The sequence below is a fragment of the Chrysochloris asiatica genome, unplaced genomic scaffold (assembly GCF_000296735.1).
Source record: "Chrysochloris asiatica unplaced genomic scaffold, ChrAsi1.0 scaffold00100, whole genome shotgun sequence".
NCBI lineage: Eukaryota > Metazoa > Chordata > Mammalia > Afrosoricida > Chrysochloridae > Chrysochloris > Chrysochloris asiatica.
Window position 1 is genome coordinate 4114082 of NW_006408618.1, and position 22635 is coordinate 4136716.

General features: G+C 40.1%; 1 protein-coding gene across 3 annotated transcripts in view; it reads left to right on the forward strand.

The window, feature by feature from the left end:
* The window catches only part of RABGAP1L (RAB GTPase activating protein 1-like), a 958953-nt gene that overhangs the window by 192384 nt on the left and 743934 nt on the right, over positions 1–22635 (forward strand). For all 3 annotated transcript variants that reach the window (XM_006867062.1, XM_006867063.1, XM_006867061.1), the window contains one exon: positions 8345–8486. In XM_006867062.1, the coding sequence (XP_006867124.1) occupies positions 8345–8486 (142 nt within the window). The remainder of the gene's footprint in view (positions 1–8344; positions 8487–22635) is intronic.

The following is a 22635-nucleotide window of genomic DNA, read 5'->3' on the forward strand; positions in this document are numbered from 1 at the left end:
GAAAGATGAGGCTTTCTACTCCCGTAAAGATTTACACCCTCGGAAACCCTGTACAGGGTCGCTATGGGTTGGACCCGACTCGATGGCACTCAACAACAACAACAACAACAACAACAATGTCCAAGTTGCCCATCCCTGTCTACTGTGTGTATGGAGGAGGTGGGAATGATCCTCGCTGTAAAGATTTGTTCCCTCTTTTGAACTACTGCATCCATAGGTGTAGGTCAAGTTCATCAAATTCTATCAGATTACTCTTTTTTTCCTCTTCTTTCTTCTTCTAGTTGAGCTCTGATCATCCAGTCATTGAAGCCAGATCAAATGGGTATTATCTGCAAGTGTGGGTGTTCTTGTGCATATGCCCTCTCTTCTTATCAGCTGGACACTTCACTCTCCACTCTATGTCACTGACTCTGGACCCAAGAGTCCTCAGGTCTTGCTACACTGCTGGCAAACCAGGTTTCCACCCAGGTTCACAGGAGTCTATTGAATGTTGTAGGGCTTAGCTTGCCACTTCATTGCTGTTTTTCCCCAATTTCCCCTTACTGGTGATGAACGTGGTCACCAATCAGAACATGTATTCCCATTGAGTCTTAGTGTTGGAAGGGGGTTTGCTCTGAGGGGGCCTGACCACTTGCCTTGATGCCTCCTGGGTGAGCAACTTGCTTGTTCTTTTAGTAATCAGTTTGTCTGCCTATATTGTTTTGTATTTTTCCTGTTGGTCTTTCTTTCAATTTCTTCTAGCCACTGCATGTTGGTCTGTATATTGTCTGTACATTGCATGCTTTCAAGTGGAAATTTACCATCTCTGAAGATTCTGGATGCTTTCCAGGATTTCACCTATAGTCTTATGTAATGCAGAGGCTCCGCAGGAAGCCTCCTTCACTGGGCACGTTGTAGCCCCATTTTGCTATAGGCAAAAGACGGACTTACAAGTTTTCTCTGGTGATATTTCTGGCTATTCCTTCCTCTCCCCCACCAGTGTCTATTTTATAATGTAATGCAAGGAAAACCAAAATTCACAAGACAGCCAAACATCTTAACATTATTCCCCCCTTTTCCCCATTCCAACCATGTCTCAATCCCTGTATCCCAGAGCCCTGTTGTTCCAAGGTTGTGCATGCATCATTATTTCCATTTGGTTTCAAGTGGAAACTGTCTTTTCAAATTGAGGAGATCTGTGTGCATGCGTAGTAGAACCCTCTGGGATTGGGGTTGGGATTTTCACTCTCTCAGGCAACCCCTCTAGTCACCAGAATGGAGGTGCACAGTCAGCAAAGAATCAATGAAAAGCTACACCCCCCCCCCCAAAAAAAAAAATGTCCACACCTTTATCTCTGTGGTTCTGTTAGGCATCTGTGGCTGCTCTGATCCTTCCTCTGCTTGGTCTCACCCAAGATGGTGGCTCCGGGAGCAGCTGAGTATCGTGAATTAGAAAGCACTGGATTTCGTGCTTCTGCTACAAATTCCCCTAGCTGCAAGCCTTCCAACCTTCTAAATGTTTCTTTATATATGGTTCAGAGTTCTGACACCATCCCCTGAGCCTGCTTGGTCTGGTATTCTGTGTTGTTCTTGACAGAGCTCTTCACTGAACTTCCACCCTCTCCGCCATCTTGTTTGTTCTCTGACAGTAACTGCTTTCTTTAACAATAATAATGTACTGTATTCTTAACTGTGTTGTTCCTCATAAAAATGTTTTCTCCTTTGTACTTATGCCAAAATGTAGTAATAAAAACGTATGACAGCAGTTATTTTGGCCTATTGAAAGAGTGAAAGCATGTGGTGATAGGAACTTGGAAAGTGCAACCCTTAACTTCAGTCAACTCATGATCTTTCACTTGATGATTAGGCATCTTTGAGGATAGAGAAAGTCAGGGAAAATAACAGGTTTGGATGATTAGGTAAAATTATTGTAAAAAAGAGCTCGATTCTCCATCCCCCCCATACATATTTCCTCAAATTTAAAATTATATTCACAGTATCTTCTAAATTTTGGCCAAGATTAAAATGCATTTAAACTATAGAACAAGTTCACATTGATAGGAGGCTCATCTCCACAGTATTGTGGGCAGATGCCCGAGAACTAAGCGTCTGAAAACGTCAAGAGGAGCCAAGAGGATTCTTCAGTCAGCTTATAAACTTGGTGAAATGTATCTCGAGGCTGACAAGCTTGCAGCAGAGATGCAGGCCCATGTAACTGGCATCTGTCCTTTTCATTACTTGCCAAGCTTGCTTCTGTCCCGTACAGCACTGTTGTACTGACTGGAATAACTTTTCAATTTCTGGGGCACAATGTACAAACTCATGGCCCCAGAACTTAAGTGCTGGAGTTTTAATCAGCTCAATGAAGGCAATAAGAAGACCCCAAGGATGTGGCCTATTTGCAATCAACTGTTCAAAGAGAACCCTTCTGTTCCTGTATAGCTTCAATGCTGGCCTCGGTGCAAAGGTACAGCATAGCGCAGCTGAAGTAATGGATGTGACCATTTAGGTACTGTAGCTGAACCGCAGTTGCAGTCAAGCAGAAGTACCGACTCAGTGTCCAAATCCACAGTCAGGTTCTGGATGATGTCCATGTGTGCTGAGTAGATGATCGTGCTCATAGAGGGCATACTGCCCTTGTGGATGTGTGTAGTAGCCTGTGGATACCACTGCATTGATGAGCTGAAGGTCGTAGTGATTACCAGGCTCATTGGATATCTACAGGTTGCTGTGACAATCTATCAGAAAAGTGACTGGTGATCTATAGGAGGTCAGATCCTTTTTGAGTTGAGGTGGCATCGCTCCAGTGAAATTGGTGCGAATCCGGGGTGCGGTGCTAATTTCACTCCACATAATCAGATTGGAAGTGAATGGGTCTGGAAGCATTATGTTTATTGGGAAGACACTCGGGATCAGATATCTTAGCTGAGTATAGTTAGGTGGGATGATGCCACAGAGCCCATAATGGTAATCACAAGGGAACTCTGGGAAATCATGTAAAAGAACCAGCAGCACTCTTAAAGTGCCCTTTTAGAGGATATGCATGAATTTGGTGAGTTCCATATTTCTAAAGAAAGGTGTTAAATATTTGAGTAAATCAATTCTTAGCTGTGCATATCTAGCCAACCCCTTCTGCTGCGGTGTATCTGCTAGCATTCTTGCAATAAATAATGTGATGGGAGATCGGTGTAAGACGATCATACATAAAAACCTGGAGCTTAGGTTTTTTGCTGTAGGTGTCTAGAAATTAATGATTCCTGAAACCTGCTCAGAGAGTGTATTGAGCAGCTTAATAAAAATTCTTTGATAGGGAAGCTGCTAAAATTCACTTTACCAAACATCACGATCTTGCAGAAGAATTTCCACTACTATACCAAAGACCTTGTTTAGCAGAGTGATCTTTGTGACAGTGTTGGTGACTCCCCTGAGTGCTTCACTAGCAGCACAGTGAGTTGGATAATGGCATTTGGCATGGATCCTGGTTGGATTTGCAGCAGGATTATACTGTTGCTCAGCCTGAGCACAGTAACGGACTTCAACACACATTTCTGTACACAAATGAAAGAACCTTGTTAGGAAGTCATATGTCTTCAGGATCCCTTGCTGGTGCATCTTTCTTCCCCAAAGCTCTACCTGTCTAACAAATAGAGAGAAAACTTTGGCACTGTCATGAACAGCTGCTGCTGATTCACCTATTCCCTCACACCTGGAGGATCATTGTACTCTGAGGCTTGAGAGATCCCGGAATGCATTATAAAGTTTGGAGCTCCATGATCACTATCAATCATTGCTTTCAGGTGGGATCTCTCTACTTCAGTCAGCTGGTATAATCCTTCTGTAGCATTGCCTTTGGAGGGAGCTTTCTTTAGTATTCATTAGGGTTTCAGTGTTGTGGAACAGATCTGCCTCTGTAACATGGGCAACACTCTTCATCCACCAGCAAGATTTTTACCAATGGCAGAGTAACTGCTACAGCCATGAAGTTTAAGCCAATCTCCATTTACTGAGCTAGGTCAAGCTCACACGACTACCTGTTTAACAGATGATTATGAATCAGCAACTCCACAGCCTCCACATTGTATTTATATTCATCCAAAATTTAGTTAGGCACTTTGTGATATATTGTTACACCAGGAAATTCATATGTAGAGCTTTTAAGACCAAGAAGTGGCACTCCTGTAACACAGCAGTTGGTCAGCATCAGTGCCACTTGTAGTTTTTAGCAAGTCCTCTACAGCCTTCTGAAGCAATCCCAGAGCAGGTATGGCATCCCCAAAGTTTTGAAAGTTGGCTATAGCTTCCAAAAGACTTGGAGCTTGAGGGTTCATGTCCAAAGTTGGTTTGATTGCATACAGATGCCGAAGAGCTCAAGTTTTAAGGGTTCAGCAAACATGAATATATTAGGGGCTAGTTCTTGAATTATTGTATATTTTAGGGATGTGTAATGATCACTGGACTGTGAACCACAAGGTCAGCAGTTCAAACCCACCAGCTGCTCCTCAGAAACCCTGTATAAGGTCACCATAAGTCCCGGTGTGGTGCTGTAGGATAAGCATTGGACCACAAGGTCGTTTGAACGGCAAAGTTCAAATTCACCAGCAGCTCCTTGGAAACTATATACAGGGTTGCTGTGAGTTGAAATTGACTTGACAGACAACAACAACAACAATGAACTACAAATAGCAATATGAAATCATTAGAGGAAGAAAACAATGATATGAAGGAAGAAGTCCTTCTGTAATATTCATTCAAAAGATGATATTAACATTGTTACTTACATTTGATTAATTTAGGAAATCCAGAACATTGTGGGCCAGCCCAGCATATTTTCAATGTAGATAGATATTTTTTGAGATTTAAAGCATATGTGATAGAATTAGTAAGGCTAACATTTAAATAATTTGTTAGCACATCTGATTATCATGATGAACAAATTTTCTGGAAAAAATGTGTTGCTGCTTATTAGAGAGTTTTTTTTTTTTTTTTTCCAATCTAATAATAGGAAAAATTTGAGTTGTGTTTACTTATTGGAGCATCTGGCTTGAAAAGACATTGAATTTAGCATTTGATTAAAAAAGAATCATCTAGCCTCATTTATATATGCAATGAGTATCTCTTGTTGAATTTTTTAAAAAGGAGTCACTCTACCTCTCTGAAATGGTTTTCTCATTGTAACACTGTAGGTTAATTTTATAACTGAAGTTTTTCCATCTCTAAAATTTCCACGACATGATAATGTTTAAATTGGTGATCCATATAAAACATCTTTTGGAGTCCTGGTGTGGCACTGTGGTCTAAAGCGCTAGACTGCAAAGTCATTTTGAACTAGGTCGGTGGCTCAAGCTCACCAGTCACTCCTCGGAAACCCTATACAGGGTCACTATGGGTCAGAATCAACTCGACAGCACTTCACAACAACAACATAAAAGATTTTTAGGAAAAGTAATTCCATGGTTGTATTATTCAGGATTCTTTAGTGAAACAGAGACAAACAGCCATAGAGACAGGGAGGGAGAGCCATGGATTAATTGAGTGATTGATTAAGAATTTGGCAAGTCTGAAATTTTTAGGGCAAGCTGGCAGGCTGGCAACTCAGGCAGGATTGCTATAGTAAGGATCTTCAGGCAGAATTTCTTCTTCTCTAGGAAATCTCAGTGCTTGCTCTTAAGCTCTCCACTGATTGGCTGAGCCTACCTCCATCATCAGGAATAGTTGTTAGGTGCTGTCAAGTTGGTTCCATCGCATAATGACCCTGCATACAACAGAACAAATGAAACACTGCCTGGTCCTGCATCATCTGCACAATTGTTGTTTTGCTTTAGTCTTTTGCAGCGGAGTTCTGGTATGGCACTGTGGTTAATGTGCTGGACTGCAAAGTTGGTTTGAGCCATGAGGTTGGTGGTTCAAGCTCACCAGCTGTTTCTCAGAAACCCTACAGGGTCACTATGGATCAGAACTGACTAAGCAGCATTTAACAATAGCAACACAGTTGTTGCAGCAACTGTATCAATCCCTTTCGTTGAGGGTCTTCTTTTTTTTCCTAGCTTTTACTTTGACCAAGCATGATGATATTCTCCAGGGACTGGTCTCACCTGATAATGTGTCTAGAGTACATAAGACAGAGTCTTGCCACTCTTGCTTTGAAGGAGCATGCTGGCTGTACAGAATCTAAGACAGATTTGTTTGTTCTTCTGGCAATCCATGGTTATTCAGAGAAATCTTCTTTAATTTAAATCCATGAGTTATGAATGTCAAGCACATCTACAAAATACTTGTACAACAATATCTAGACTAGTGTTGAAATAAACAATTGGGCACCTAGTCTAGGCAGGTTGACTCACTGAATATAATTCATCACATTGCTGTAATCACTTTAGTCCAAAGAACAAGCTGATTTCTAATATCTGTGATCATGGTCACAGTGAGGATGTTGTTATTATGTACCATTGTGTCAGTTCCGACTCATAGTGACCCTGTGTAGGGTTTCTGAGGAGTGGGTTTGAACCGCCGACCTTGGAGTTAGCAGTCCAGTGTTTATCTTACAGCACCACACCAGGACTCCACAGTGAGGATAAGATGCTTAAAATATAACCCTTACCTCAAAGAATTCTTGTCACTTAATAAGGAAATATATAAAAATTAGCATTAACCAACCCACTGCTGATTACATGCGGATTCTAACACTGATTAAATGAGGAAACTGTGAGACTTTATATTTTTTAAACACTAATGCCTTCTAGTCAGAATCTTGAGACTTATGCCTCAGAGAATGTATAAATAGAATTATCAGCATATTATACTTTATATTTGATTACAGTAAGATACCATATTTAAAAAGCTTTTATTTGTGCAGTGTGATGAATATTTGTAATGTGATTTAGTCAAATTACTGAACTTCTACCATATGTTTACTTGGTGCTAAGTACTGTAACAAATTCTGATAGGAACAAAGCAATTTAGTTTACAAATAAGGATTGATTGCTTTAGTTATCTAAAAATGAATTTTCGAAAAAAAATTTATAGCAGAATACTGTAGTTGAAACTCAATTGCTAGTCACAATATTTGGGCCATACATGATCAAAGAAGTAGAAAAAAATGTGCTTATATAGGAAACGAAGTGAAGACTAAATCTTTTACCTCTATTAGAACACTTATAGTTTACAACAGCAGAGTTGAGTAGTTGCAACAGAAATTGTGTGTCCAAAAAAAATTAAAATGTTTGCTATCTGGCCTTTTTTTTTTAAAGCTTTCGAGATAAAACAGTTTTTGGTTTTTTAAAATTTTTATTGGGAATTATGTGTTAGTTTACATGGGAGAACATTATATCCATTATCCTTAAATTAATCCTATCGTATTTCATTTAATTGCAATGATTATAGTCCCCTGCATGCATCATCAAACAACCAAAGAGTACACCTTGCACGTCTACCCACCTGGCTGCCAGCACACAGCTGTCTGGCCTTTTACAGAAAGGTTATCAGCCCCAGTGAAGGCACTTACAGTTTATAAGTAATTACAGTTTTATTTCTTCTTTTCTGATCTATGTGTCATTTCTTTCTTTTTTGTTGGCTTGCTGCACTGGCTAGGACTTTCATAGGATGCTAAATAGGAGTGGTGTCAGTGGACATCCTTGCAGTGCCCCCTGGTTCTCAGTAGGAAAACATTCAGTCTTTAACCGCTAGCATGATATTAAACAAACAAACAGACAAACAAACCAGTAACCAATTAGGCAATTCCAGTTCTTGATGCCGTCATGTTTTCCAGAGTAGAGCTGTGCTTTGTAATGTTCTTAATGGCTGTGCTGTTTCAGAAGTAGGTTTTCTGGCCTTTCTTCCATTGCAACGCTGGTGGATTTGAACCACCAATCTTTTGGTTAGTAGCCCAGTGCTTAACCATTTGCACCATCCAGTGATTCCTAATTGTGGTATTAGAGGTTTTTCATAACTATTCTTTTGTGAGTTTGAGGAAGCTCTATTGTGTTCCTTGTTTCTGGAGCATTTTTATCATAAATAAGTGTTAGATTTTGTCACTTTTCTGCATCAATTGATACTACCATGTGGCCTTTCTGCCTGAGAACATGTAGGGTCTCACTTTTTTCTGATTAAAAGAAATGTTCTCCCATAATGGCCAGGATGTTTTTACTTTATTGACTAAAATAATACTAGAGAAGCCATACACTTAGATTTAGAATATCGTATGAAGAGTAGTATACTTTAAACTTTATTTTTTCAGCTTTAGACATGTTGTAGATCAAGCATGGCATTCTCAGTTAAACTGTTTTTAATGAACCTTTGAAATATTGTCTTTTAGTGTTTCTTCTTCTTCAGCTTTCTAATTTTGAAACACATTTTATGTCTTTCTCAGTCTGAGGGAAAAGGCCATGCAAGTGCTGGAGATGCAATCTATGAGGTGCTGAGTCTACAGCGAGAGTCTGAGAAGGAGGAACCAGTCACTCCTACTAGTGGAGGGGGTCCACTCTCACCCCAGGAGGATGAACCAGAAGAGGGTAAGAAATTAAACTTAGTCCTCCCTCTTTATGTAGCTGTTTACGTGCAGTCCTCAAAGTGTGTGTGTGTGTAGTGTGTGTGGCTTGTGTAGGTATGGAGCATGGCTGTTCCTAGTCTCTTCCATCTTTGGGCTGAGTTTGGCTTCATAACACACTCAAGAGAATTTGGTTAGTTTGATTCCTCAGTTCCTTATACTCCCTTTGCCACAGTTGTTTTAATTTGACAGCATCACTTTGCTATTCTTGCTGCCTCTTTTATTTCATTCAAGTGTTTTTGAAGTGTTTAATGAAATATTTTGTATTATCTCGAGTGGTTTTAGAATTTTAGTGGTGTGTCATCTCCTACTTTCATTTGACATTGTTTAGTTCTGAGTTGTCTTTTTGTTCTTTCTGTATCACTTGCCACTTACTTTTTGGAAATAACGTAAGATCTGTGCTGTTGACTACATGAATGCTGTTTAGAGATGTGAACCAACCTTGTAACAATCAAATAACGTATGGCTCTGTATGCAATACTCTTTATATAGAAACTTGAGCGAAATGGAGCCCTGGTATGACACTATAGGATAAGCGCTGAACTATTAATTGCAAGGTCTCTGGTTAAAGCCTACCAGCCACTCCTTGAAAACCCCTTACAGGGTTATTGTGAATTGGAACCAATATGACAGCACATAACAACCACAACAGAGCAAAATGGAAGATTTTTACTTTAAACTTTATCTGCTTAAAGTCCCTGGGTGGTGCAGATGGTTACTTTGACACCCTCCAAGATGTACTTTGGAAGAAAGGCCTAGTAATCTACTTCTGAAAAATGAGCCATTGAAAATTCTATAGAGCAAAATTCTCCTATGACATCTGTGGGGTTACCATGAGTCAAAGTTGACTTGATGGCAACTCTTTTTTTGTTTTGTTTTGTTTTCCCCCTTCATTATTTGCGTATAGTTTAGGGCTGATTAAAAGTAAATTTCTAAATCTGTGTCATCTTTAAAAAAGCATCTTAACATTCTAAGTTTTCATATGAAACCATTTCTGTTTTGATTGACATAAAAATAATAGTAGCGAGTATTTATTGGGAGTCTCTGGGTAGTGCAAATGGTTAATGCATTTGACTGCTAACTGGAAGGTTGAAGGTTCAAGTCCACCCACACTTGTTGAAAAGAAAGGCCTGGCAATTTACTTCTGAAAAAAGCATCCTGTGAAGCATAGTTCTACTCTGACACACTTGGATTGCCATGAGTTGGAATCAAATCAGTTTAATGATAATTAAATAAAAATACTTAATGAGCACTTGAGGATGCCTGGTGTTTCAGTGGTTAAGTGCTTGGCTGTGTCAGTTCAAATCCATCAGCTGCTCTGAGGGAGAAAGATGTGGCAGTCTGCTTCTGCAAAGATGTATGGCCTGGGAAACCCTAGGCGGAAGTTCTACTCTTTCCTACAGAATTACTGTGAAGCCGAATTAATTCAATGGCTGCATTTTTTTGTGGAGGGTTTCTGAGTGCTTACTATTTGTTAAACATCACTCTGATTGTTTCTAATGTGTTGACTTATTCAACTCTTGCAATCTCATGTGTACTCTTATTAATTTGATATTGTTATTGTTCAGTACTGTTGAGTCACTTCCAACTCATAGGTACATGTTTTGGGCTTCTGAGAAGTGACTGGTGGGTTTCAAACCATCCTTGGCAGTCCAGTGCTTATCCTTCAGCGCCACAACAAGAATTCCAATTTCATATTAAGGAACTGAAAGGATAAATTACTTTACTGAAAGTCACATAACTGTAACTAACAAATCTGAGACTGAACTCTGGCTGCCTAATTCTCAACCCTGCAATTGTAAATACATCATGACCCTGCCAAGTTAGCCAAATGACTAAAACATCTAAAAACTCACTTTAAAAAAAAATTGAGGTAAAATTCACCTAACACAAAATGTACCATTTTGAAGTGTATAATTCACTGCCATTCAGTACATTTACAAGGTTGTACAACGATCCCCTGTACCTGGTTTCAAAGCGTTTTCATCACCCCAAGAGGAAACTGCATAACTACTAAGCAGTCACTGCCCCTCCCTAGCCCTTGGCAGCCACTATCCTGCTCTCTGTCTTCATGGATTTATTTATTCTGGATATTTCATATGTTGTTGTTGTTAGGTGCCATCAAGTCAGTACAGACTCATAGCAACCCTATGTACCACAGAACAAAGCACTGTTCAGTCCTGGGCCAACCTCACAATTGTTTCCACGCTTGAGCCCATTGATGCTGCCACTTTGCCAGTCGATCTCACTGGGGGTCTTCCTCTTTTCCTCTGACCCTCCAGCTTACCAAACATGATATCCTTCTCCAGCGACTGGTCCCTCCTGACAACATGTCCAAAGTATGATAGACGAAGTTTGGCCATCGTGGTCTCCAAGGAGCACTCTTGCTGCACTTCTTCCAACACAGATCTGTTGGTTCTTGTGGCAGCCCATGCATGGCATTTTCAATATTCTCCTCCAGCACCATAACTTGAACGCATCAATTCTTCTGCGGTCTTCCTTATGCACTGTCCAGATTTCACATGCATATGAGGTTATTGAAGATACCAATGCTTGGGTCAGGAATACCTTAGTTCTCAAGCTGACATCTTTGCTCTTCAGTACTTTAAAAAAGGTCTTGTGCAGTAGATTTGCCTAGTGCAATACATCGTTGAGTTCTTGTTTTTTTTTTTTAAAGTTTTTATTATGAATTATGTGTTAGTTTACATGAGTAAACATTATCTTTACACTCATCTGATTGTATTTTATTTCATTGCAATGATCACAGTCCCCTGCATGCATCATCAAGCACCCAAAGGGTACACCCCACACTCCTGCCCCCTCGCCCCTCACCGACAGCACACAACCCCTCTTCCTCTCTGAGTCCAGAGTCCCCAACCGCTTCTTCTGTTCACATCATTGCCTCTGCCTCCATCCCTAGTGTCACCGCATTTCCGGACACTGTCACGCACTTCGCTTTTCTCCCGTGATGGTTCCAGGGATCTCCACTCTTGAACTGCAAAATCAGCCGCTCCCCTCCTTTTGTTACCAAACATTTACATTGACCTTTCCAACACTCACTGTCAGACCTGATAGCAATCATTCCCTATTGAACCACAGGAGTCCTTTTCCCCTCACCTTTTATCAACTCCATCCAGATAGGTTGGAAACAATTCAGTGGAGGTTCTACCTTTCCCTGTATCCTCTGGAGCTAGGTTCACTATTGAAAGCTTGTAAGCCAGTTACTTCTTGCCTTTGTAGTCCCCCCATTTTGGGTAGCCAATGTCTAAATTCCTCCTCCGTGTCGACACTGTGTACCAAGGGGGTGGGGAATGATCCTCACTGTAGAGATTTGTCCGCTCCTTTGTCATACTGCATCCACAAGCATAGGTCAAGATCATCCACTTACAGTGGGTTACTCCTTTTATTTTCCTCTTCTTTCTTCCTCTAGTCGTGTTCTGATCATGCAGCCATTGATGCCAGGTCAAATAGGTACTCTCTGCTAGTGTGGGTGTTCTTGTGCATACCCCCCTCACATTTTTTTTTTTTTTTTTAAGAGGACCAACAATAATTAATTATGTTTTACAGGAGGTTGCCATGAATTGGAACCAACTTGATGACATTAACAATAATGATGTCCCCAAAAGACTCTTGCCAAATGGTTTTCCAAAGTATAGCAATTCCTTGATGGAGGAGACCATAGGTTAGTTGCCATTCTATTACAGCAAAAGCAAACTTGCTGAGGCATAGTTAAGCCTTTTTTTTTTTTAATGTTTTATTGTGAATTATGTGATAGTTTACATGGGAGAACATTAGCTTTACATTCATCCTATCGTTTCACTGCCATGGTTACAATCCTCTCCATGCATCATCAACCAACCAAAGGGTATACCCTGCAAGCCTGCCCACCCAGTCGTCAACACACAGCCCCTCTCCCTCTCTGGGTCTAAAGTTCCCAGCCACTCCATCTCTCCACGTCATCGTCTCTGTCTCCATCTCTGGTGTCACTGCTTCTCTGGGTTGTTGTTGTTATGTGCTATAGAGTCAGTTCTGACTCATAGTGACCCTGTACAGGGTTTCCAAGGCCTGTAAATCTTTATGGAAACAGAAAGCCTCATCTTTCTTCCCCGGTAGTTTCAAATTGCTGACCTTAAGGTTCACAGCCTGTTTTGTAACCACTATGCTACCAGAGCTCCTTTTTGCTTCTCTGGGTAGGATCCCAGAACTCTCCACTCTTTTCCCTTGATGGTCCCAGGGACCTCCGCTCCTAGACTGCAAAGTCAATCACTCCTCTCATTTTGCTACAAAATGTCTACCTTTACATTGCCAACCCTCACAATCAGTCCTGATAACAATTATTAACTTTTGTATCAAAAGAGACCTATCGGCATCTCCTTTCATCAGCTCCGCCCAGACAGATTGGATACTACTCACTGGAGATTCTACCTTCCTCCATGCCCTCTGGATCTAGGCTCCCTCTTGAAGGCTTGTAAGTCAGTCACTTCTTGCCTTTGTAGCCCCCATCCCCATTTTGGGTAGCCAATGTCCAGGTTGCCCATCCCTGTCTACTCTATGTGTGGAGGGGGTGGGAATGATTCTTGCTGTAAAGATTTGTTCTCTCTTTTGAGCTACTGCATCCATAGGTGTAGGTCAAGTTCATCAAATTGTATCAGATTACTCTTTTTTTTCCCTCTTCTTCTTCTGGTTGAGCTCTGATCATCCAGTCATTGTGAAGCCAGGTCAAATGGGTATTATCTGCAAGTGTGGATGTTCTTATGCATATACCCTCTCTTCTTATCAGCTGGGTGCTTCACACTCCATTCTAGTCCTCTGGGGCTATGTCCCTGCCCCTGGGCTCAGGAGTCCCCAGGTCTCGTCCTACTGCTGGTCAACCAGATCTCAATCCAAGTTAACAGGAGTCTATTGAATGTGGCCAGAGTTAGTTCACAACTTCATTGCTGTATTTCCCCCTCTTCCCCTTATCAGTGACCAGCGTAGTCAGCAGTAGGACCATATGCTGTCTTGGAAGGGGGTTTGCCTTTAGGGGATCTGACCACTTGCCTTGATGGCTCCCTGAGGAACAACAAGCTTGTTCTTGTAGTAGTCAGTTGGACTGCTGTTGTTGTTTTTTTCTGCTGGTCTTTCTTTCCAGAAGTGTCTTCTGTTCTCTTCTTCTAGCTGCTCCAGACTGGTCTGCTTGTCCTTTCACGTGGGGATGTCCCACCTCAGAAGATTCTGGATGAGGATCAGGATTCCACCTGTGGTCTTGTGCAATGCAAAGGCTCTGCATAGAGCCACTTTACTGGGCAAGTTCTAGCCCCATTTTAGTTATTCCAAACAGTATAGGCTCAAGACAGCCCTACTAGTAACCAATAACAACAACAAAAAAGATAAAAATCCTCCCCCCTTTTACTGTGAGTCTTTTACAATAATGTCTCTATGCTGTATTTCTCCTTTTGTGACTAACTGATTTCACTCAGCATAATGTCCTCAAGGTTCATACATGTTATGCGGTGGCTTACTGCTTCCTTGTTATTCTTCAGGGTTGCGTAGTATTCCATTGTGTGTATGTACCAAAGTTTGTTTATCCATTCTTCCATAGATGGGCACTTAGGCTGCCTCCGTCTTTTTGCTATTGTAAGTAGTGCTGCTATTAACTTTGGTATGCATATATCTACTCACGGTATGGCTTGTATTTCTTGTGGATAAATGCCAAGTAGAGGAATTGCTAGATCATGGGGTATCTCTATTTCCAACCTTCTGAGGAACCACCATATTGTTTTCCAGAGTGGTTGGACCATTTTGCAATCCTACTAGCAATGTAAAACGGTCCCAATCTCTCTACATCATCACCAACACTTACTGTTCTCTTTTTTGATCTTTGCTATTATTGCTGGTGTGAGATGATATCTCATTGTTGTTTTGATTTGCATCTCTCTAATGGCAAGATGGAAACAGCAGTAAAGAAATCAAGCAACATTTTGCATTAGGCAAATCTCCTGCACAGGACCTTTTCAAAGTGTTGAAGAGCAAAGATGTCAGCTTGAGGACTAAGGTACGCCTGACCCAAGCCATGGTATTTTCAATAACCTCATATGCATGCAAAAGCTGGACAGTGAATAAGGAAGACCGTAGAAGAATTGATGCTTTTGAATTATGGTGTTGGAGAAGAATATTGAAAGTGCTGTGGGCTGCCCAAAGAACCAGTAAATCCATTTTGGAAGAAGTACAGCCAGAGTGCTCCCTGGAGGCCACGATGGCCAAACTTCATCTCTCATACATTAGACATATTGTCAGGAGGGACCAGTCACTGGAGAAGGATATCATATTTGGTAAGGTGGAGGGTCAGAGAAGAAGAGGAAGATCCTCAATAAAATGGATTGGCCAAGTGGCAGCATCGATGGACTCAAGTGTGGCAACAGTAGTGAGGTTGGCCTGTGATTGGGCAGTGTTTCATTCTGCTGTGCATAAGGTCGCTGTGGTTCAGTACCTACTTGATGGCACCTAACAACAACAACAACTGATAAAGCATGCCACAGCATCTTTTGGTTGTATAAGTAAAATCCCACTTACAGTCAATGCTATAACAAATTCCGTCAAAAACCTAGACCTTACAAACTGATTCTCAATGCTTAGCCTGATGGCCCACACATATTCATAAAGAAGACAAAAAAGAAGGAAAAGGTCAAAATGGATGTCAGAAGAGACACTGAAACTTGCTCTGCAGCATAGAGATGCTAAAGCAAATGGAAGAAATGAGGAGGTGTAAGAGCTGAACAGAAAATTTCAAAGGTCAGCTCGAGAAGATAAAGCCAAATGTTAAAACAAAATGTGCCAAGATTTGGAATCAGAAAACCAAAAAAGAAGAGAACACTCAGCATTTCTCCAGCTGGGGGAACTGAAGAAAAAATTCAAGCCTTGACATTCGTTATTGAAAGATACTCTGGGCAAATTATTGAATGATACAGAAAGCATCAAGAGAAGATGGAAGGAATACACAGAGTCACTACCAAAAGGCTAATGTTCAACCGTTTCAAGAGGTAGCACATGAACAAGAGCCAATGATGTCAGCTTGAAGACTAACTAAGATGCGCCTGATCGAAGCCATGGTATTTATGCATGTGGAAGCTGGACAGTGAATAAGGAAGACCGTAGAAGAATTGATGCTTTTCAGTTAGGGTGTTGGAGGAGAATACTGAAAGTGCCATGTGTTGCCAAAGAACCAATAGATCCATTTTGGAAGAAGTGCAACCAGAGTGCTCGTTGGAGGCCAAGATGGCCAAACTTCATCTCTCATACTTCAGGCATATTGTTAGGAGGGACCAGTCACTGGAGAAAGATATCATGTTTGGTAAGTTGGAGGGTCAGAGAAGAAGAGGAACACCCCCATGAGGTGGATTGGCCTATTGGCAGCATTGATGGGCTCAAGCGTGGCAACAGTAGTGAGGTTGGCCCAGGATTGGGCAGTGTTTTATTCTGCTGTGCATAGGGTCGCTGTGAGTTGGTACTGACTTGATGGCACCTAACAGGAACAAAAACAGTGGCTAGTGATCGTGAACATTTCTTCATTTGTTTGTTGGCTGCCTGGATCTCCTCCTTGATGATGTGTCTATTCATGTCCTGTTCGCATTACATAATAACCAATTAGTTATTTGTCCTTTTCTTGTAGAGGTGTTGTAGGTTCCTATATATTTTGGAAATTAGTCCCTTATCTGTTGTGTTGTTGCAAAAGATTTTTCCCCATTCTGTGGGCTTCCTTTTTACTATTTTGATGAAGTCTTTTGATGCACATATGTTTTTAATTTTTAGTATGTCCCTTTAATCTGTTTTGTCTGTTTTTGTTTGTGTAAGTTTCAAACTGTTTGGTAGTTTGTGTATTCACTATATTACTCTCACATTTTCCCCTATTTTCTCATTGATGACCTTTGTAATTCTGCGATTCGCATTTAGGTCTTTAATCCATGCTGAGTTGGTTTTTGTATAGGCATGAGATAAAGGTCTTGTTTCAGACTTTTGCATATTGCTTTCCAATTCTGCCCGCACCATCTGTTGAAGAGACCATCTCCTCCCCATGTAATATACTTAGGTACTTTGTTGAAAATAAGTCAGCTGTATGTGTATGGGTTAATGTCTGGATTCTCAATTCTGTTCCATTTATCAATGTATCTTTCATTATACCAGTACCACGCAGTTTTGACCACTGTAGCTGTGTAGTAAATTTTGAAATCACAGAGTCAGAAGCTTCCCACCCTGTTCTTCTTCTTAATCAGTGCTTTGCTTATCCTGGGTCTATATCCTTTCCTTACAAAGTTTATAATTGTTTTTTCCATCTCTTTGAAGATTGTCATTGGAATCTGGATTGGGATTGCATTATGTGTATAAATTGCTTTGTGCAGTATTGACGTTTTCACAATGTTAAGTCTTCCTATCCAGGAGCATGGTATATTCTTCCATTTTTGTAGGTCTCTTTTGGTTTCTTTTAGTAGTGTTCTGTAGTTTTGTTTGAATAGGTCCTTTGTTTCTCTGGTTATGTTTCTTCCTAGTTAGTTCATCCTTTGGGTGGCTATTGTAAGTGGTATTGTTTTCCTAATGTCCTTTTCAGCACTGTCGTTACTCATGTTTTGATGTTGATCTTATACCCTGCCCCTTTGCTGAATCCTCCCATGAGGTCTAGTAGCTTTTTTACTGAGTCTTTGGGGTTTTCTATATATAGGGTCATATCATCTGCAAATAGAGTTTTACTTCCTCTCTGCCAATTTGGATGCCTTTGATTTTCCTATCTTGCCGTATAGCTCTGGCTAAGACTTCCAGCACAATATTGAATAGGAGTGGTGACAAAGGGTAGCCTTGTTTGGTTCCTGTTCGCAGAAGGAAGGCTTTCAGTTTCTCTCCATTGAGAGTAATGTAGGCTATTGGTTTTGTATATATGCTCTTTAGTATGTTCAGGAATTTCCCTTCAATTCCTACTTTGTTGAATGTTTTTATCAGGAATGGATGTTGGATTTTTTCAAATGCCTTATCTGCATCAATCGATATGATCTTGTGTTTTTTTTCCTTTTTTCATGTTTATATGGTGGATTACATTGATTGTTTTTCTAATGTTGAACCCTCTTTTCATCCCTGATATGAATTCCACTTAGTCATGATGTATTCTTTTTTTGATGTGCTGCTGGATTCTGTTGGCAAGAATTTTTGCCTCTATGTTCATGAGGGATATTAGTCTATCATTTTCTTTCTTAGTGATGACCTTCCCTGGTGTTGGTATGAAGGTTATGCTTACTTCATAAAATGTATTAGGAAGTTTTCCATCCTCCTGTATCTTCTGGAATAATTTGAATAGAATTGTTGACAACTCTTCCCTGAATGTGTGGTAAAACTCGCCAGTGAAGCCATCTGGACTTGCACTTCTTTTGGTTGGGAGTTTTTTGATGATGTGATCAATTCTATTGTTATGGGTCTGTTCAAGTCTTCTACTTCATTCAGTGTGAGTTTAGATAGGTCACGTTTTTCTGAAAACGTATCCATCTCTTCTAAGTTTTCAAATTTGTTGGAGTACAACTCTTCATAGTATTCTGTTATTATCCTTTTGATTTCCTTTGGTTTGTTGTGGCATCGCCCATGTGGTTTCCAATGTGTGTTATTTATTTGTGTCTTCTCCCTCTTTTCTTTTGTGAGGTTTGCTATTGGTTTGTCAATTTTATTAATCCTTTTAAAGAACCAGCTTCATGTCCTGTTGATTATTTCTATAGTTTTTCTGTTTTTGATCTCATTTATTTCTGCTCTAATCTTTATTATTTCTTTTCTCTTGGTGACTGTAGTAGGTTCCCTCTGTTGGTCTGTGTTTAGTTGCTGGAGAGGTGTTAATTTTGATTTTCTTTTTTTTGTATGTGCGCATTTATTGCAATAAATTATTCTCTCAGCATCACTTTCGCTGTGTCCCAGAGATTTTGGTATGTTGTGTTTTCGTTCTTGTTTGTTTTTTTGAACTTTCTGAATTCACGTTTAATTTCTTCTATTATCCAGTCACTCTTTAGCAGGGTGTTACTCAATCTCTATGTATTAAACTTTATTACCTTGGCTGCCTTATTGTTGATTTTGTAATTTAATGGCATTTAAAAATGGTCTGAAAAGATGCTTTGTAATATTTTGATGTTTGTAAATTTATGGAGGCTTTCTTTGTGACCTAACACTTGGTCAGTTATGGAGAGTGTTCCATGTGCATTGGAGATGAATATATATTGTGCTGTTGTTGGGTTAAATGCTCTGGTCACATCTATGAGATCAAGTTGGTTGATTGTTACTTTGTAGCTTTGTTGAGTTTCTTTTGTTTTTTCTCTCCCTTTTCAAAAGTGGCATATTAAAATCCCCCACTACAATTGTCGATTTGTCGATTTCTTTCTTCAATTCTAATAGGGTTTGCTTTCTATATCTTGGTGTTCTTTCATTTGGTGCGTAGATGTGAATTATGGTTATGTCATCTTGCTCAGTTGACCCTTTAATCATGAGATGGTGTCCTTCTTTATCTCTTATGCTGGTTTTTGCCTTAAAGTTTATTTTATCAGAGATTAGTATTGCCATTCCTGCATGCTTTTTTATTGCTGTTAGCTTGGTATATTTTTTTCTGACCTTTAACTTTTTGTCTGTTATTGTCTTTGTGCATAGGGTGTGTCTCTTGCAGGCAGCATATTGGAGGGTCTTGTTTTCTAATCCATTCAGCCACTATCTCTCTTAACTGGTGCATTTAATCCATTGACATTCAGTGTAATTATCAATAGGTATGGATTAACTGTTGTCATTATGTTAATTTTTTATGGTGCTGTTTGTTCCTTTGTTCTACATACCTTCTTATGTTGTGTTCATGTACTTTGTGCTATATCTTGTCGGTTTCTTCTTTGTTTTAATGTTACCTTGTTATGTTTGGATCTTCATTTTCATGATAAGTTGTGAAGTATTAATTTTCTTTGGGGTTACCCTATAGTCTTTGAAGTTTTCCCTGCATTTAAGACTGTCTATTGAATCCTGCCATCTACTTGACCTCCTCACCACGTGGATATATGTACCTATATTTTTCCCTTCTTTTATATTGTTAATATTTTGATCTTTGATTGGCCTTACAGGTCCCTTAAATCATTGTTGTAATTTTGTTCCGTTCTGAACTCTGCTATCCGTTGACCGAGTTCCAAGTGGTGTTGCCACGTTTGTCAATGTCTGATTATTGTCTGTTCTTGCTGGTTTTCATTCCAAAGAGCTCCCTTTATGATGTTTTGAAGCACTGGATTGGCTTTAACAAAATCTCTTAGCTTCTGTTTATCTTGGAATGTTTTGATTGCACCATTATATTTGATTGACAGTTTAGTTAGATGATTCTTGGTTGGCAGTTTTTTTTTCTTTTAGGGTTTTATATTATGTCTCCCTGTTACCTTCTTGCCTGCATAGTTTCTGCTCAGAAGTCAGAGCTTAATCTGATTTGCTTGCCTTTATAGGTAACACTTCTCTTTTCCCTGGCTGCTTTTAGGATTCACTCTTGTCTTTGATTTTCGAGAGCTTGATTATGATATGTCTTGGTGATTTTTTTTTTTTTTTGGGGGGGGGTGTATCCTTCCTGGGGTTCTTCCAGCTTCTTGAATGTTTATCTTCTCGTCCTTCAAGATGTTAGGAAAATTTTCTTCCAGAAGCTCTTCAACTATCTCTTCTGTGGATGTCTGTGATTCTTCCTGCCCTGGAATGCCAGTAATTCTTAAGTTATTCCTCTTCATGTTATCCAGCATGAATCTTAGACTCTCTTCAGATTTTTTTAATTCTTTTTTTATGCTTGCTCTTCCATCTTAGCAGTATTGAGAGATTTTTCTTGCAGCTTGCTGGTTCTAGCTTCCATGTCTTCCATTCTACTCCTTTGCCCTTTCAGTGTATTGTCCATTTCTGATATCATTAATCATCTGGACTTCTTTTTTGCAGGTTTTGGGTTGTTTCCAATGCTATATCTATCATGTTTGATTACTCCTGTAGCAATTTCCTGGCTTTGGCTTTATTTTCCTCCATCCCTTTTCAGAGCATTTTTATTTGTTTCCATATTATTCTTCTGAATTCCTTCTCAGGTAGATCCAAAGTCTGCTCTTCTACTGGAAAGTCTGACTGCTTCCAGCTCTTTTGTCTCAGTTACTGTTTACTGTCTAGACATGTGTTGATAACTTTAATTGTGTTTTCCTTTGAGTTTTTAATGCTTAAATGGATGTAAGTTGCTTTGTTGTTAAGCTTGGTGAGCGTCTCCTGGTGGATATGATCCAGAGATAGGCTTCCCTTTTCATGTGTAATGCCTAGCAGCTGGTTTTGGTTCTTGTCCAGATGGTGGGGCAGTACAGGCTATGCGTGTAGCTGGGCTACATGGGCATAGTTGCTGTCTTTTCTTAGGTAAGACTGGGGGAGAAATCTCCAACCCCTGGGAGAAGAGTGAGGCCAAAGGACCAAAGACAGAAACAATATAAAAGCAGAGACAGAAACCACGAATCAAAAATACAAATAAAATTGTGATTGACACTGTCTACTGGCCTTTGCTGAGCAAAGGGTCCCGCTTAGGTAAACTCTGGCGCTGGTTCCCAGGGTTAGAATGTCATAAGAAGTAGCCTGTGGGTTTCCTCTCTGCGCCATTGGAAAACTTTGTGTGCATTGCAAAACCCTTTTGGGGGTGTGCTTCCGCCTGCCTGAAGGTGTCAGGGCTGTGCAGTGAGGACGCAGTTGTGGGTGAAGAGGAGAGATACATGAAAGATGAAAAATTGGTCACACCTCTCCCTTCAGACGGGCAGTTCCGTGGCTTCTAGTACTGGGTTGCTGCCTCTGCTTGGCTCTGGTCCTGCCCTCTGGCCTGAGGACTTCTGACTATTGGCTGCCATGGCTGGATCGATTCAGAAATCACCGTATTTTGCTTCCACTGACAGATTTCTTCTCACTGGGCACCGGAAACTGGTGCCCAGAACCTTAAACAGGATCCAAAGCTCCACAGTTTTTCTGTGGACCGCTCTTTCTCTGCTTTTCTTTGGTTTTGGCAGAGGAGTTTTCACTGTCTCTATTTCCTTTGATTTCTCAGCTGCTGCTTCCAGGAGTTTTGATGGTTGATCCAGGAAGAATGAAGTCCTTGATAACTTCAATCTTTTCATATAACTGGAATCATATAAAACATGACCCTTTTTGTGGGGCATATTTCACATAGCATAATTTAGCCTAGTTATCTAGCCACTTAATTTAGTTTTCAGGGTTCATCCCCGTTGTGGCGTATTTCAGTATTTGATTCCTTTTTGTGGAAGAATAGTACTTTGTTTATTGATGTGCTTCATTTTGTGTACCCATCCATCACTTGGTGGGCATACTCATTGTTCTCTTGCACCTTTTGGCTGTTGTGATTAGTGACTATATTCCCCTTCCTGTGGAAGTATTTTTTTGAACGCCTGTTTTCTGTTGAGTATATACCTATTATTGATATTGCTGTGCCATATAGTAATTCTGTGTTTAACTTTTTGAGGAACTGTTAACTTATTTTCCACAATGGCTGCACTATTTTACATTCCTACTAGTCATTATGAAGATTCCAATTTCTCTACATCCTCTGCTAACACTTGTTATTTCCTTTTTTTTTTTTTTTAATATACATTCTAGTATGAAGCAGTACCTTATTGTGATTTGATTTACATTTCCCCACTTATAAATTTGAGTCCTGGTATAGCACTGTGGGTTAATGTACTGGACTGCAAGGTCACTTTGATCCTCAAGGTTGGTGGTTCAAGCTCACCAGCCACTCTCGGAAACCCTATACAGGGTTTTGTGAGTCAGTGCCAACTCCATGGCACTTAACAACAACAACAACAGTGACAAATTATGAGTCTTCGTGTGGTGCTGCAAAGTTGGTTTAAACTTCCAGGTTGGTGGTTCAACCTTACCAGCCTCTCTCAGAAACTCTGTGAGTTGAAACCGACACTTGCTGGCACTCAGCAACAACGACGGATTGTGCTGAGGGTCTTTTTATGTATATATCGACATTTGTTTGTGTTCTTTGGATAAATGTTTATTCAAGTCCTTTGCTCATTGAAAAAATTGGATTGTCTTTTTGTGTTTTTTTTTTTTTGAGTTGTAGGAGTTATTTATGT